This window comes from Gopherus evgoodei, chromosome 2, assembly GCF_007399415.2.
Source record: "Gopherus evgoodei ecotype Sinaloan lineage chromosome 2, rGopEvg1_v1.p, whole genome shotgun sequence".
In the NCBI taxonomy this organism is placed as follows: Eukaryota; Metazoa; Chordata; order Testudines; family Testudinidae; genus Gopherus; species Gopherus evgoodei.
In genome coordinates, this window is record NC_044323.1 from 183,069,875 (window position 1) to 183,087,253 (window position 17,379).

The following is a 17,379-nucleotide window of genomic DNA, read 5'->3' on the forward strand; positions in this document are numbered from 1 at the left end:
TATATACCAATTTGAAATTTTAAATTGACAATTTATATTAAGGGCTAATCTATTAAAACCATTTAAACAAAAATATTATTCAGCAGTATTTGTTTGCTGCCAGATTTTTTAAAAAAGTTGAAAAAAGGAGGAAAGATTGTTCTTTCAATCTATTAATAAAAGCTAAGCATGAGAGGATGAGATCTACTAGCTCTAAAAAGGACATGAACACAAAATTCAGTTCATTATCTAACAAACAAAGAAAGTATTACCTGTAATTTCCTTTATTTACTATATAATAAAAATATCAAAAAAAGTTATCCAAAAAATGTGTCCAGCACACCTAAGACTCACAGATGCCCAAAGCTGTGGAAGGTTCCATTGGGGGGGGGGGGAAGAGAAGAGGACACTAGTGACCAACCTGAAATTTGAGGTGCACATGTGGAGGAGCAAAGAAGGTTCAGAAACAGTGAACTGACAGATGTTCTTATATTCTCACATGAAAACCAGAAGTCAACTGCCATCCCATTTTCAGAGCAGTAAGTCAAGTTCCATAACAGAGAGAGATTCAACTGAACGTTTAATATACCTTTTTTTTTTTTAATTGCCTAAAAAGGGATAGAATTTTCTGCACTAGAATTGCATGCAGTTATTGTTTACTTTCATACTAACACACCCTGAAGTACCAGACAGGAGAATCATGTAAAATAAACTCACTGGCAGCCAGCATGGGCTAGTGGAGAGGGCACTGGACTGAGCATTGCAAACCTTGGTTTTATTCACATCTCAGCCAAATGATTTTCGATGGATATGCTTACATTGTATTTTAAAACCACAACAGCAAGTCTCAGAGCCTGGGTCTACAGACTGGGACTCATGCTACAGCACTAAAAACTACTGTGTAGAAATTAAGGCTCGGGGAGGGGTGGGGGGAGCTCAGGCTTTGAAACCTGGGGGGGATTCTGAGCCCGAGTCCGAACGTTTAAGCAGCTGCTTTTAGTGCCATCCTGCAAGCTGGAGTCTGCAGACCCAGTCTTAGACTCACTGCCACAGCTTTTGTAATGCAGTATAGACATACCCTCTGTGACCCTGGACAAGGTCAACTGATTCCTGTACCTTGTCCTCTGTCTTTTCTATTTAGAGCATACGCTCTTTATGCTTTACGTTTGTACCATGCGTATCACAATTAGACCTGGCAGCAGTAATGATATAGAAACGGACACTGGAAAAAAAAAAAAGAAAACCCTTTAATACACACCCCATCATGGGTTTAATACAGAAAACTGGACTTATGTTTGTTACATAATACATTTGCTAGTTTCAGTTTAAAATTTCATTGAAATGAAAGAAAGGTTAAATAAATACATATGCTGTAGTATATTCCTTTGGCTAAGGGCATAAACAAAAAACCCACTAACAACTGTACCTTTTCTCTTACAAATAGTGGTTTGTGGCAGTTTGCCAGAAGACTGAATATGTTTTCGCAAAAAGACTTCTTTCAACAGAAAAAGCATCTAAATGGAGACTTCTGTCTGAAGAGAGAGGTGTCTCTAAATACCAATATGCGGGCAAAATAGGACAGGTACACAGAATGCATGCATCAAATATTAACACATCTAATTAAAGTGCTCACTCAGCTCTGTAGCTCTATTTGTCACTAATAATTTAGCCTCTTTCTACTTGCAGAATAGCCATGAGCAGACTGTAGTTTCCTTATGTTTGTCCTTAAAAACCATGTTCAATTTTTTATCAATTTTAATTTCCTCTGTTGATTGACTGAGTATTCAAAGTCCATTAATCATAGCTATCCATGCACTTGGAATAATCAGTTAATTCACATGATTTTATTTTGTTTTGTTTCCTGACTGGATGAATGCATAAGTTAATACTTGGACATGTGTATCTAAAATGTGATGTCTGTGAATCCTTAGTTATGTGGCTAAAAAATCCACTTTCCCTGATCATTCATATCACAGTAACTAAACTGCACAAATGTTCACAAAATGAACATGAAAAGGGTGAGCATGGCCACAGCAAATCCATATTTTTAAATAAAATGAAAAAGGATTGAAAAAGACCCTCGCTCCCAAAAAAAAAATACAACAAACGAAAAACCCCACCCACTATTAACAGTATTTGCCTAATTCTACATGGTATCACGCAAGGATGCAAATTCGAGGTACAGGGGGGTGGGGGGAAAATCATATTATCATCTTACAATTCTGGAGCCACACTTGACGAATAGGAATGAAGACAAATGTGCTCTTTTTCCCCCCAGTGCCAATGCCCCAAAAAGTGAGTTGCAGCCACTGCTCCTTGCCTTCCTTTCAGGTCTGCAAAAAAAAAAAAAAAAGGAAGCAGGTGCTGTTGCAGTAATCCCTCTTCCTCCCTTGGAGAGGGTACTGTGGACCAGGAAGGCTGCATAAGAGCTACTTCCCTCCAAAATAGCACTAGCATGGGTAAAATAGTTGAAATCAAGGCAAACAATCAGTGTAAAACGTGATCAGCAGACGATTTTGTTAGATAGAAAATGGAAAGCATTTTCTCAACTCCTATTTCCAGGCCTTTGCAAACATATACTACCTACTGCCCAATATATAAATTGGAAGGAGGCATTACTGCAATAAATTCTGCTACTCCTGATGTAGGCATCTGGCTCCATCAACTTCAGGTGAAATTATAGTTGCTGCTCTACACCAGCCATACGAAAAAGCCGAAGCCACAAGGCCATCCTCCCACTCTCCCTCAGAAATCTTGATGCTAGAATTATTACAATAAGTATTTCGCTCTCAGACACACAAGCAGGCCCCAGTCCAAGCCCAAATGTCTACACTGCAATTTTACAGCCCCAGTCAGCTGACATGTGCCAGGATGTTTCAACTGCAGTGTAGACATACTCGGAGTCTCTGGGCAGGAAAATTCCTAAAGCCATACACTGTTTGACATCATGTCTTTCTCCAGCTATTTAAAATTCTTTTTTTATGTTTAAACAAAGTCTGCCTCTCCTCATTTATTTAGCTGTGGCTTTAATTAGGATACGGTGTTACAGGCAAATACTTAAAAGAAGGAAAAGCCCAGTTTGTAATAACTGGCATGTAATTCTAATCAATATATGATTTGTAACATGTAAGAAATAAGTGTTACAATCAAATAAGGGGACATCCTGCCTATAGGGGTTCTCTCCAAGTTTAAATTAGTACAAAGCCTTTTCTCTTACAAATATACCACATTCCCATTATGCTTAATAACTATAAGCAAATAATGTCAGTGAAAAATTTTCAAATCTAAGACAAGTCTCAGTAGTAGACAAACTCTTATTTCTTTCAATCATTTATTAAAAGCACTACTAACCTAACATGTTAATTTCGGCTTTAGATTTTAGTTATCCAATAGGAATTCCAGATGTCTGTAATGAGCCATGCGAGTTTCATCACCATCACTATACCTGGACATACACGCCCACTCACTCTCTTTCCTCCCCACTTCCACCTTTTCAACTCACATTTATCTGGTGAAAATTCACTTCAAGTCCCTTAGTTTGGTATCCTTCCTCTACCAAAAAGGAGGTGCAGTTAAGAGGTATGTGCCAGACAAGTGGACAGCTTTACAACCAACACTAGAAAATGCTCTCTTTTCATTTGGCTTGGAGTTTTTCAAACTCAAAGTTTGGCCTGAGTTTTGTATCCTTGAAACAGAAGCATACATAATTCTATTCCACTTCTAGTTGTGCTAAGAAGAGATAATTGATCTGGCATACAAGCAGGCCTGGAAACTTGTATTATGAATTGTGTGTGTGTGCAATCTTGGCTCTCCATAGCTGAGAGATTTGGCTTGCAACTTTGATGTGTTGGGCAGGGAGAGGAACGTGGGGGCAAACTGAAAGTAATGCATTTAAAAACATACATACTTTGCCAAATCAATCATCTTATAAAAAGACTAATATATACGCTGGTTTAAGTCACTCCATTTTTGAAACACAAATGCTACTTCTAAAGTAAAAGCTTCTTGGGAATATAGGTTACTAGTTTGAGAACAGCACATTAAGAGTTAAGATAGCAGGTATGAAAACCAATAAAAATTACGATCATTTAATAGGGTTAAACGTTGAGCAAACTCATGTCCAAGATTCACAGACTCCTTTTAAATTTTAGCATTGGTGTTGTCAAAAATAATTCATTCAATGTTGTGTGGGGTTCATTACAGTGCTGCACTTCAGCTCTCTTGGGTTCCCTTCTGTATTCTTACGACAGACTGCCACCACACTCAGGCCTGGTCTACACTACATGGTTAGATCAACACAGACTGCCCTGCTTTGATCTAGCTGTGGAAGCATCTTCACTTAAATTTGGCTCCCACCAACGTGAGTGCCTCTCTACGCCAATTTAGTAACATCACCACAGAGTCATGGTCGATGTAACTAGGTCGACACAGTGTCAGTCTAGACCAGGGGTCTCCAAACTTTATGAGACAAGGACCATATTCGATTTTTGAAGGGGCTTTGCAGGCCGAAGCAACTGTGAAAGAAATTAAAGGTATGCAAAATCATTAAAATAACAAACACTACTCCACTGTGTCAGTGTTGCATTAAATTCTAAATCGGGTATAAAAAAGTTAGTCGATGCAGGTACTGTGAAATCACACAAAATATTTGTCAATACATTAAAAAAAGTGAAATGATTTTTATTTTATTTCTAAAAATGTCACATTTGTATCATGCAAATACTGGTTGGTTCTAACAGTGCTGTAGCTAAAATTTAACCATTATGAAATTGTTAATTTCCAACTTTTTTACTCCATTTACTGGAGATGTAATTAAGCATCTGGCTTGTATTTTCACTCTAAGGCAGGGGTCTGTGCCTGCTTGGCTGCAGCAGCAACTCTCCCCTAGCGTTGGCTCCCCTTCTGGGGGGGGACACAGGTTCCAGGGGCCATTCACCCCTCTGTACAGCTCAGCTGAGCTTACCCCCCACCCCCACCAGGTGAGCTGCTGCCAGCAGCCCCTCCCCCTGCCTGCTTGGAGTGCCTTCTCAGCTGCAGCCCGCCTGTTTGCTTCTCTCTGTACCTGCTCAGCTGCAACCACGACGCTCCCCTAAGTTGGCTCCCCTTTTGGGGAGACACTGGCTCCCAGAGGAACTCGCCCCTCTGCACAGGTCAGCTGAGCTACTCCACCCCCCAACCCATGCGAGCTGCTGCTGCCCCTCCCCGTGCCTGCTCAGGGTGCCTACTCAGCTGTTCATTTCTCTCCTGTTGGTTGGAGGGCCAGACAAATGGAAACCCCAGGCCGAATCCAGCCGCGGGCTGCAGTTTGGAGACCCCTGGTCTAGACTCTAGACACTGTGTTGCTTAAGTCAACTGTTACTGGCTTTCAGGAGCCATCCACAACACCCTCACACTGCCAGTACAATCAATACAAGCGCTCTTAGTGAGGATGTGCACTGCTGACACAAGGAGCCAAGAGCGCACATGCACAAGCAATTTAGTAACTGTGGTGGCTGTATGCTGACATGGCCTTAGATTGGCAATAGACTTCTGAAACTGTGTTTGCAGATATCTTAATTCTTTGAAAAGGGGAAGGAAGGAATTTAAAGCTTGCAAATAGTGAGCATACTCTTGCAGTAGGGCCCATAATGCCATAGTGAAACTGGCAAGATTCCTGCTGACAGAGTCAAATTCACCCAGCACAAAAGTAGAATTTACCCAACACTGATCCATACCAGAGCTTGCAAGGCATGATCCTGTGGGGAGGGGAAGAAGAAAAAACACATATGCAGGAAAATAGGAAGGAGAGAGAAGACAGCCCTTCCCTTCCCACAGTCAGATTTAGGGGAGAATAGCTGGGCCAAAAGGCCAGTAAAAAAAAAAAAAAAATTCAACTCCTCAGCAAAATCCAGGGGCAGAACACCATACCACATCAATGCCCATGGAGGTGTTGGGGAAGCGCTGAGATTCTCAACTGGGGGGGATTCTCTTGTACCTCCCTGGATCCCTGTCCTCCACCTCTTCGAAGAGTCTGAGTGATGGGCAGGAAGAGTAGGCTATTAAAAACAAATAAATAAAAAGGTGTGCACAGCTCTCTGTTCTGGATTAAACAGAAATACTAGAAAGTGCATATTTATTTTACACAAATTGTGTGTATAAGAACAAAGTTAGATGATTTTCACTGAAAAAAGCGTACAGTAAAACTATGCTCATGCATAGATACATCTTTCTAGAGGTCAGTTAAAAACAGCTGATCAGTTTTCCAATCCCATCATTGTTTCTTAATTTGAGAATACAGGCTTTCAAACTAATCTGCAACAAAAGATAAAAATTAATGTTTGTATAGATATTCTAAACTGAATGAAATATCACAGCATCAAAGTGTAAAACTAAATTTATTAGATTATTACAGGATGAACTCCCATGGACTATAAAAGGTAAGAATAAACTTTAGCCAGTCATCACGTTGCTGTATGAAAACATAATTGTATCATTGATCTGTTTGAACTTTAAGTATTCCATCTTCTGCAACCATCACACCTTCCAAAAGAGGTCAGACTAACAAGGTAGATTTGAAGAATAAAAAAGCAGAAATTAGGGACATGGTAGAGCACAACATTGTTAGGGCTTTGCAACATGACATGACCTTCCAGTGAGATTTATTTTATTATTTGTTTCCCCGAGATATTAGAAAGCAGAAGTGACTCATCAATGGCCTGAGAAATAAAGCATGTGTGCGTGTGATGTAATATATTTTATTGGACCAACTTTTGTTGGAAAGAGAGGCTGTGCAAACTCAAAAAGTTGTCTCTCTCACTAACAAAAGTTGGTCCAATGAAAGATATTACCTCACCCACATTGTCTCTTTACTAGCCTGAGACTGACAGAGCTACACCACCACTTCATTAGTGATCTCAGATCCAAAGCTACCCTTTTGCAGAACAATTTGCAGGAAAGAGTATCTGCCGCAAAAGATCACAAGAATCCAGGCAGAAAAAACCAAGAACATTATGAAGAGATGCATTTTGGAAGGTTAAAAATATAGTAAATGTCACTCAAGTCACACCAGTCAAACAAGGAAAATAAAAAACTACCTGTGGTACCCCTACACTTCCCCATGCGATATTTATCACTGCCAATCTGTGTGACTACACACCCAGTTTGTGAACCATCAAGCACTAAACTGAAACGGACTAGATACTAGTTTAATTCTACAGGCCTGATCTCTAGTGAAGAGTTGAAAGAAAGGTTGAACACAGGATTAAGAAAGAAAAGGAAATAAAGTGAATTCCAGAAGGAGAAAGGGAAGGATGACCAGAGAGAAACTAAAGCTACAGGAGCCAATTCCTTATTTTCAGGGTGGAGAGAGTAGCAGAGCTTTTCCAGCTGAAGTTCTTGACTAAATGGTACATCTGTGTTTCTTATGCACTTGCAAGCAGTACATTTAGGTACTACATTTAGCTTTTCAAAAACCAAGCTCCTAATACTAGCTAGAATTTTTTCCATGAACTATTTGAAAAGATTTATAATTTATATTTTATTTTTATTTTTTGTAGGTCTGATCTTAAGAGTTTCCAAGCACTCAAGATCCCTGCTGAAGTCAATGGGAAATAAGGTTGTTTCAGAGCATGTTTGGCTCCAATTCTTGGGCCCTAATCCTGCAGATACATATATGCATGCTTCATTTTACTTGTAAATAGTTTGATTTACATCAACAAGTCAATATACATAATGAACTTTAAGCACAAGCATAAGTGTTCAGAGTATCAGACTCTATCTGCATATTAAAATGAGGAACAAGAGCATCCTGAAAATAAATGTGACTGTTCACTTCTGTTTTAAAAAAAAAACAAAAAAAAAAAACAACAGTTGTATTCCATTGCCCTCCCCTACTGTTACCTCCACACCAGGAAATACCAGGTGTCATCTGCTCTATTTTTACATAAAAACTCTGAACATGAACTATCAGAACATCATTACAAGGGAGGAAAGAGTGAAACCTGAGTAACTGAAAGAAGAGCTTTCCAATCAGATCGTTAAAACTTGTTTGCACCTACAAATGCTTCAAAAGAGCATTTTTATCAAAGACTGAAATACATCTGCCTTCTCAAATGAGAGCCAAGAAAGCTCTCAACAATATTCTCTAGTACTCTGTAGCAAAATCAGGGAAGACTATACTCAATATCCCCAAAGGTGACGAATCAGCTAATACCTCAGAAAAGATCTAAGGGAAGGCTAGATATTTAATGTACCTTTTTTATATACCTTAAATTAAACACCACATACTCCAAAGCAAACTCGACCTAAGTGTTACAGAAAACATCTTGAACACTTCGTAAATACTGTGGCAGCTTCGGATAATTTTTAATTGTGATTTTTAATCAAATTAAATATGAAAGTGAGTGATTAAGTACAGGATTCCCTGGTATTTAATCATCTGATATTAAGTTCAATTTATTTTACACATGCTCTACATTTTAAGTGTTATGTGCTGCAGAATTTTGTGTTGAAAACAGATAGGTGAATCAAAAATTTTCAGAAAAGCTGAAGGTTTGGGCAGTTGGCTGGGGATATTTGGGGCTCTTGATATCTGGGAATATATGGAGGCTGTTCAGGTTTAACATCACAGAAATCTGTATTACTAGACTTGAAAATTAACCTCCCCTTTAGATTAAGGAAGGCAAGCAAATCTACCAGAGTTACTGTTTCAGGTGGTCTGCACACATTCAGACAGTGCATCAGTTAAACTTTGTTTACATTTGGATAAGTTTGTTCACAACTATAAAGCCTAGAAAAAATAAATATGTTTTAAATGCAAAATTAGATTCTGCTGCAATGCATTTATTCTCCACATCTGTAGAATCACAAAACACTGGCTCCTGATCATGAAGAAGCAAAAAACATATTTCTCTCCCTATTTGCAGTTCCATCTGAGCCTTCCTCTGCATTATTGGAAAGCAAATACTGCAATAATGTTCTAGTGCATAAGAAAAGCTGAAAGTGACTAGTATCTTTTCAGTGTCAAAGCTGAATGAAATAAAAAGTAGCCATATAACATAAATGCCGAATAGATTTCCACCCAACACTTCCAGTTTTATATAAATTGAGCAGTATTAGCAACATGTGCAAACAGAATGTCAAAATTTTAAACCTGCAGTCCTTTTTGCTTCAGCGTATGAGAGGGATCTGCTTAATTAAATACTCCCCCCACTGAGTAAATCATCATAAGAAATTACTTCCATCATCTGCAAGATATCACATCTCTATTCAAGTAAACACAAAGAGCACAAATTCTTAAATACAGACTTCAGCATTCCTTTACATTACGTTAGAGGAACAGTTTTAGCAAACATTGCAATGGGGCTGCAACTCTTAATGATGTGGATTACCTGTACTACTTTTACAGCTGATGCTGTGTACCATAATTAGGCATTATAATCGAGTTGACCGAGTATGGTACTAGAATCCAGAAACACTGGATATTAGCTTTGTCCGTTCTCTTGAGGTGATGTGCTGTTTTGGTTGAGGCATTTAGACCTATGTCTTGCAACAATAAAATGGAGACAATCTTACCTCTGTCAATGCAAGGATCAGTTAATGTTTGTACCAAGCTTTAACATGCACAGTGCTAAGTATTATTCAGTTCCTTTAACAAAAAGAGGTTATACCTTTAATACTAGCTTAATAGGCCTGTCAAGCATCACTACAGGCAGTGAAAGTGCTCAATGAACACTAAAACTATTATGAACCATTTGCTATAGTCTTAATAACTCAACATCTGTAATTCTGGAACATATTGTATAAATTACACACTTTGTTTCTAGCCCATGCATCTGGTTGAAGTAAGAGGTCACTTCCCCTGCCCCCCAACCCCCCCAAATCAATAAGAAACAATTTTTCTAGACATTATTCACAGCAACAAGAAAAAATTACGCACTGATAAGTCGTATATTTGTAAGGTACACCACTAAATCCTTAGCTCTCTGAATTACACATAATGTTGTAGCCAATTTTTACATAATGCTGAGTAATTACATTATTTTATCTGATATTTGTTGAAGTAAACTCAGCCCAAGGCAAAGCCTAATCACCTCCTTGCCCTATCCAGATATTCCAAAACAGTTCTCCAGCTCTGCCTTCCCCTTTTTCATATGCAATACCAGCAGCTAACTCACCTGGCCAATAAGGAATAAAGGCCCAAAAGTCTGTAGACCTAGAAGAGCTGTGGTGTGGCCATGAAGCAGAGGCTTGCATTAAGTCTTTCAACGGAACTAACAGAGGTCAGGAAGGAGCCCAGTCTCAGCCAGATCCCCTGAAGAGTGAAAGTTTTTCCATGAGGTTGCACCCTTAAAGCTTTAGCTACAACTCTTCACAAGGAAAAAAAAAAAGAAGTGTTATTTTGTGGAGAAAGATGCTGTAATAAATCTTTGTCCTGAGCAAACTTAAGAGGCCTTGAGACAAAGAGGGCCCAGCAGGGAGAGTGGAATACCTGTAGCACTTAACAGCAGTTTCTCCACAATGCTAGTCGAAGGCCATACTCAGGGCTGACAGAGTCCTTTCAAGGGCTAGATATAGGGCTTGGCTACACTCGAAACTCCAAAGCGCTGCCACGGCAGCGCTTTGAAGTGCGAGTGTGGTTGCAGCACCAGCGCTGGGAGAGAACTCTCCCAGCACTGCACGTACTCCACCTCCCCGAGGGGATTAGTTTACAGCGCAGTAACTTACTGTGCTCAGGGAGGTGTTTTTTCACACCCCTGAGCAAGAAAGTTGCAGCGCTGTAAAGCGCCAGTGTAGCCAAGGCCATAATCTTGTAAGAAATATTTTAAAAAAAATCAGAATCCCAGCCAGGCATGAAAAAACACTATCTGTAGTGGACTAATGGAGGAGCGGTAGCTGTGTTAGTCTGTATCGGCAAAAAGAATGATGAGTACTTGTGGAACCTTAGAGACTAACAAATTTATTTGGGCATTACACTGCATGCATCCCATGAAGTGGGTTTTAGCCCACAAAAGCTTATGCCCAAATACATTTGTTAGTCTCTCCAGTACCACAAGTACTCCTCATTCTTTTTGCTGACGGAGGAGCTTATTCCTCGCCCTTAAAATAAGGGCTGGAGCAACATAAAGACTGAACTCCCCTTGTTTGTTAAAGCTACCCCCCAGGACTACATTGCTCAAGCAGGACACAGCAGCTCTGCCCCCTCCTTTCATTGGAAGAATCTGGTGTCAGTAATTCAGAAAGTAGCATTGTCCTCCTCATCAGTGCCAAACCAAGCACTGTATATCATCCAAAAGGACACAGAGGCCCCACTCAATTATGAAAATTAGAAATCTGATAGCACTTGAATGCAAGGATAGCAAGGTAATAGGCATTACCAAAATCCAGCACAGCTACGTTCTTCCTAAATAAATTCCCCGCTGCAGTTTCAGTTGGCTCTGGTATATCATGCTTCCCAGACTACTGTATACTGTTGTGCATTATGATGCAGTTGCCACGTTCCAGCCTAGAGACGGCTACGTTTCAATGATGTATGAAGCAATTTTTTTCCTACTGTTGTCACAAGGATATTGTATAATTACACAGTCCAAAGCATTACTCAAAAACATCAATGTATTTTCAGATCTCTAGAATGTACTAATTTTCTTTAGGCCTTGAACTCCCAATTTGACAAACCTAGGCTGTCCTTATTTGAAGTGTGTCACCTTAAGACAAGCTACTGCACTTTTACCCCTGCAAGGACAGAGAAACAAATCACACAAGGAGACAGTGCTGTCATTACTACTTAATTATATTTCACCATCTGTTACCACAGCAGAACTACACAGGTATTTCGTTACAGTAATAAAAGGTCTGTTACTTCAAAAACTAAACCACAATGACCATTGGATTTACTATAAGACATCATAAAAAGGGACAGAAAAAAATGCACTTATGAAATTATATTTAAGATGTCAAAGTTTCTGATTTAAGAACTATTAATTCCAAATGCACACTGAAAAAGTCTGGCATCACAGCTGATGCTTTACGATGCTGTCCGTTTGAGGTTTGAGCCAAAAAGAAATATTTCATATTTCAAGATGTTTGAGGGGGAGGAGGGTGAAGAGAGAAGATAGATTTGTATGCATCAGCCATGGTTTTTAAAAATTAAGTGAAAACATTTAAAAAATAAGACACACGTTTCCTTTTTCTTGGATTAAGAACTCTCAGGGTAATAACCAAAAGTTTATTTAAACCTCTGATGTATGATTATTTGCATAACAGCAAGTTAAGTCTCAAGGCAATAATCTTAACACTGTGCTATACTCTATTGTTCTCAGAGTCTTTTTGTTTTTAGGGTACATTTTAGACAATTACTTTTCAGCATTCAGCAAAAGGCTCTGGTTGCATTGTGGCAGCCTTTGTGGTTTATCTGAAGACCAGAGCTAAGTAGCCTACAAAACAATACTTTTTTTGGGAGGGGGGGGGAAGGGGGAGTTGACAGGACAATTAGCAATTAGTTGACCTGTCTCCTTGTGTCACCGACCAGTGTAGAACATATCTTACTTCCAATCCATCCTTGCAGAAAAGCATCATATGTAGCCAACAATATAGGCAATTTATGACACTAGGAGGACCCTTGTTATACTCCACTACAGGAATGTCACATAATCCTTTACAAGCCAGCTCTTCCATAAACAAAGATCAGGAAATAGTTACTCAAAAAAAATCAGCTGTGTTAAACTATGAGCTGTAAAACACAAATTTTTCAGTTTCCCTAAAATAGCAAAACCTCCAAAGCAATTGGAATATAGATCAGACTTGCACTTCACAAAAAAATTGTTTGAAAGATTTTGCATGAAATTAAACTGTGTCCCTCTGACGGAAGGAGTTCAGGTGGACAAGCTATGTGAGATTAGCTAAATGGAAAAAAGAGTGGGCACACTATCAAAGGCAAAACTACCTTTTTTATATTTTTAAATAAAGTCTTCACAAGAGGTTGGGAACTAGAGGCCCTTTCTGAGAGCTGTGGTTGAAACCTGGGGTGTGAGTGATCGTGCCTGGGACTGAAACATGCAGACAAAAGACTTGAGTGGGTGAACATGTGTGTGTATTAAAGGAAAGAGGCTGCCCAGGATGCTCTACTATGACGCTGCGATACTTAAAGATGTTTCCGAAAAAAAAGAAAGGTGCTATGCTCTGTTAGTACAACTTCATCTCCTGTGCCACCAACCCACACAGGAGTGCCTCTACCTTACCATATCAAGTTATACTACGCAGGAAAGATAGAATGACTAACCCTTTCTTCTTAAAGGGCATCAGGGAAGTGTGCCTCCTACCCAAAGATGAGGTAGATTAGCTCCCTGCTCTGAACCAAATTAAATAGACTCAGACGCCACTTAATAGGAAGGGGGAAGGGAGAGAGAGGTTGATGGAAGTTGCTGTGTATGCAAGGCTTGCTACACCTGCTCACCTGGTAAGAGCAGAGAACAGTGCTGGGTGCCAGAGCAGCATCCTCCCCAGTAGCAGCAGCCAGTGCCCTCGTGACTCCCCCTCTTCCCCAGCCTAAGCGGCCCGCCTCACGTTTGACGTCAGAGGAGGGGGAGGGGGAAATCAGAACATTGATGAGACGAAGATTCCACCGAGCCCAGGCCCTTCCCTTTGTGACGTCACAGAACAACAAGACGACCCTGGCACTGACTGGGCTGAGTGGCCGGGAACCCGGGGTCTTGTACTGACATTTCGCTTAACCTGTTGCCGCTGCTCGAGAGGATGCATGGGAAATCGACCAGGCCAGCGCAAAGCAGAAGCAGCAGCCATGCTTGCGTCTGTGCCTGCTACTCACTGCAATAGTGCAGCAACCCACACACTCCCCCGGACACACACGAACACAGTAACCTACACTCCCTTGCCCCCCTCCCCAAAAGCGATTTCCCTCCATTCCAGAGTCAAACTTGTGAACACAGGATACATTGTCTCCCTACCATGCTCACATGTCTCTCTCATACCTTGCCTATGGGGCAAGAGTGGGGGTGACAGTTTTATTAATTCTTTAACAAACACTATAGGCAAAACCAGAGGAAGCTTCTATTGTTCACTCGTACAGACGTAGTGTGGCTTTAAAAAAATACAGGTTATTTTATTTTAATTAAACACTACAAATTCTTCTCCCATTCTGCTTTGTTTCACTGCCTGGGAAACGTGCACGTCTTACATGTTTCGTTAGACTTTCTAGACAATGTTCCTGTTTCGATGCAATACTTTAAACTAGTCCGCTTCAGACTCCCAATTCCTCTGCAATGCGGATGTATTTTTAATTCGTAAATTCGGTGCAGAATACCTTTAAGTTTTTATTTTTTTCCTAACCACTCGCTTCTCTAAACTATATTTTAAATAGAAGAGACAAACATCGATAGAAATAGGCATCTTAAGTCAATTTACCTTTTATTAAATATTTTAAAACAAGGCAAAAGGGTCCCGAAGGTTCCCCCCCCGAAGAAATACATCTATACAGCCCCCATGGAAAAAAGCCAGAAATTATAATACGTATATTCTACAACTTGAAAAAAAAGGGGGGGGCTCCATCTAATATATCTTGAAGCAATCATTTTCTGAATGTGAAATATTTTATTTTTAATATGCAGATAAAATTATTAGTTCTGTTGCATATCTGACGAATCCCCTCCGTTTTTCCAAACTTAAAGACTCGCCTTATGCCAATCAAAACGTAGCTGAAGCAGGACCAAAACGCAACTATCCCTGCAAATTTATATGTTTAAAGGGTTAGCCTATCTCTAGCGTCTGGTTAAGCAGTTGTGTAAGAACAGAGATAGGTGTACAGCCTGAACTATACCATATTCTTCTAGTATTTCGAGACACCATCATGCATTTGTAAACTAAACCAAGCCATTTCTCCATTATTAAAGTCAATCCTAACAAACGCATTCCCTGTAACATGATCCCCAACTGGTTTGGTTTCTATTGCAAGCCAGATAAGCAAACGATCACATATATTACATTTGATGTGGTAGTGCAAGAAACAAGCTCGCCATAACCAGACATTTGATTTCAACTTAAAGGGCTTTCTACAACCATAGTGTCTTCACTAAACAGGACTCTACACACACATATAAAATGTTATTTTGCATGTAAAGTGCATTATTAATACATCCAAATGAAAAAGCAGTTTAGTGACATTGTCGCAGCAGCCCCCCTAGAGCTCCCTGCCTTTCATCTAAAACTAGATTATGATTGTGTCATTTGAGGTCAATACATTTATTCACTTGAGGTATCGCTACACAAATCTGTCTTTATAACGAAACTGGGCAGAAGGTTTTGTAATTTAAAAGGGTTTTTGAAACTACCACACATCTAAGGAAAATAAAGATCATTATTACCAGACATTTGTTTTAAACCTTTATAGCCTCAGGATTAGCTATAAACTTGACATTCACAGCCATTTCCTAAAACTGGGAGTCAAATGATATATGTTATAACCACTTACGTATTTCTTTTGAATTATATTCCTCTTGGGTCTTTCTTTACTCATTCTGGTATCCAAATTCTGTTTGCAAAAGGGGACAATTGCTTCATGAAGTAAAGTCGCAACAATTTTTTGCTAAAATACCCCCCCAAAATCCAGTTTTTGTTTGTAGTAGTATCTTGTAATCCGACTTTCTTTCTTCACAACGTGATTTTCTTCGCAATAAATCCGAGATATGGGGAATGGAAAAAAAAAAAGAATGCGAAGCAAACAAAAAAAAATCACTTTAGAGAAACATTCATAATGGAAATTTTCTCCCCAACACAAAAAACGACGCCCTTGATATCCCCCTTTTCTCTTTCCCAAGCCACCTAAGCGATCTGTACGTCCTTAGTGTCTGAGCTGTAGTTACATCTTGCAAAAGGAAAAGGATTGAAAAGAGAAGATAAATAAAAACGTTGGAAGTCACGTTTATGCTGCTGCAGCAAGGGAAAGCAGCAGAGACAACTCCAGCAGCAGCAGCTTCTCTAGCAGCAGCGCAGCAGCAGTGAAGGCTGCACGCACTGTGTGTGTCCCTGCTCCTCCAACTCTCCCCTAACCAATGAGAGCCGCGCTCCGGCAGCAACTTTAAATGGACCTGATTTTTTTTTTTTTTTTTTTAATATCTCGGTTAGGGCTTGGCCTCAATTCGCACCCGGGCCCGCGGCCGCAAGCCCCCACCGAGCTGCATTCAGCAGCCGCAGCCGGCCCTTGCAGAGCGCCTCGTGCAGGGCAAACGTCAGAAACCTCGGCCTCCCTGTCGCATTCAAACCTGGCCTCTGGCGAGCCGCGGCCGGCGGCCCCTGCGAGGGAGCGGAGCGGGGAATTGGGCGATGATCCCTAGCGCGCGGCACACTCACTCACCCCCCTCCCACTGCCCTGTCTGCAAAGCTCTTGAATTATTCTCCTGCCGCGCGAGTCGCTCGTCCCGTCACATCCCACGCGCCGGGCCCCGCCGGGCTATCAGCACGGGGCCTCGCTGGCCAACGCGTCGCGGGGACTCCGCGGGCCCCCTTGGAATGATCCTTGGGCTCTGGGAAAGTTGTAGTTCCCTTCACCACAAAATGGCTACGGCTGGGAGAGGAGAAACTACAATTCCCAGCCTGCCCCGCGCGGCTGGAACGTGACGCTGGTGTCGAGTTCTATCAGCCGCCCCGTCCCGCCCCTCTCCTTGGACGCCAGGGCTGTTTGATTGGTTGCCTTGGAGGCAAAGGGAGGGAGATTATCCGCAAAGCACCTCTCTCCTTCTTCCCCCTCCCCTCTCGGCGGACGGGGTTCGAAAGAGGTTGGAGCATGGGGAGCCTGGCGCGAGCTGTGGAACGTTGGCCGGCGCGGAGCTCGGGCTGCTGCTGGGGCCTCGCACTGGGGGGCTCCAGTGGCTGGGGCCGGCCAGGGGGTGGGGTCCTGTTTATGGCGAGGGAAGCTGCACTCCTCGGAGGGCGTGCGGGGATAGGGGCGACACAGGGTGGGTGGGGGAAGCAGGACCCTTCTTAGTGGGAGGCTGTGGGGAGATGACAGTGGTGCCAGGGACCGGCTGCTGGACGGCTGTGTTGTCGTTGGAAAGCCGGGGTGGAGCAGAAGGAAGACTCCAAAATACCTTTTAATTTGGAGACCTTGGAAGGGAGGAGGAAACGGATGGGGAGCACGTTTGGTTAAGAGGCAGTGGGAGGGGGATATTGTTAATAGAGATGGGAGGAAAAGAAGGGCGAGGCATGTCCAGCCCACCTTTCCTTGGTGGGCTATGGCTGATAGTAGCTATATGCTACTGGGTGGAGAAATGGGACTTTCCTGGGAGGCTACAAAAGTGGGGAGAGGGAGGCATTTTGAGGGGAGAATGCGGATTAAAGTGCCTGGAGTGGGTTAGGAAACTGCAGTAAAAAATGGAATTTACCTAAATTATCCTGTTGTCTAAAGGGACCTCT

The 17,379-nt window shown here is 41.3% G+C and overlaps 1 protein-coding gene across 1 annotated transcript in view; it reads right to left on the reverse strand.

The window, feature by feature from the left end:
* Positions 1-16,334, reverse strand: part of JARID2 (jumonji and AT-rich interaction domain containing 2) — a 329,429-nt gene extending 313,095 nt beyond the window's left edge. Inside the window, exon 1 of the mRNA XM_030552478.1 lies at positions 15,440-16,334. Coding sequence (XP_030408338.1) covers positions 15,440-15,484 — 45 coding nt within the window. The 5' untranslated portion in view covers positions 15,485-16,334. The remainder of the gene's footprint in view (positions 1-15,439) is intronic.
* Positions 16,335-17,379: the final 1,045 nt, after the last annotated feature.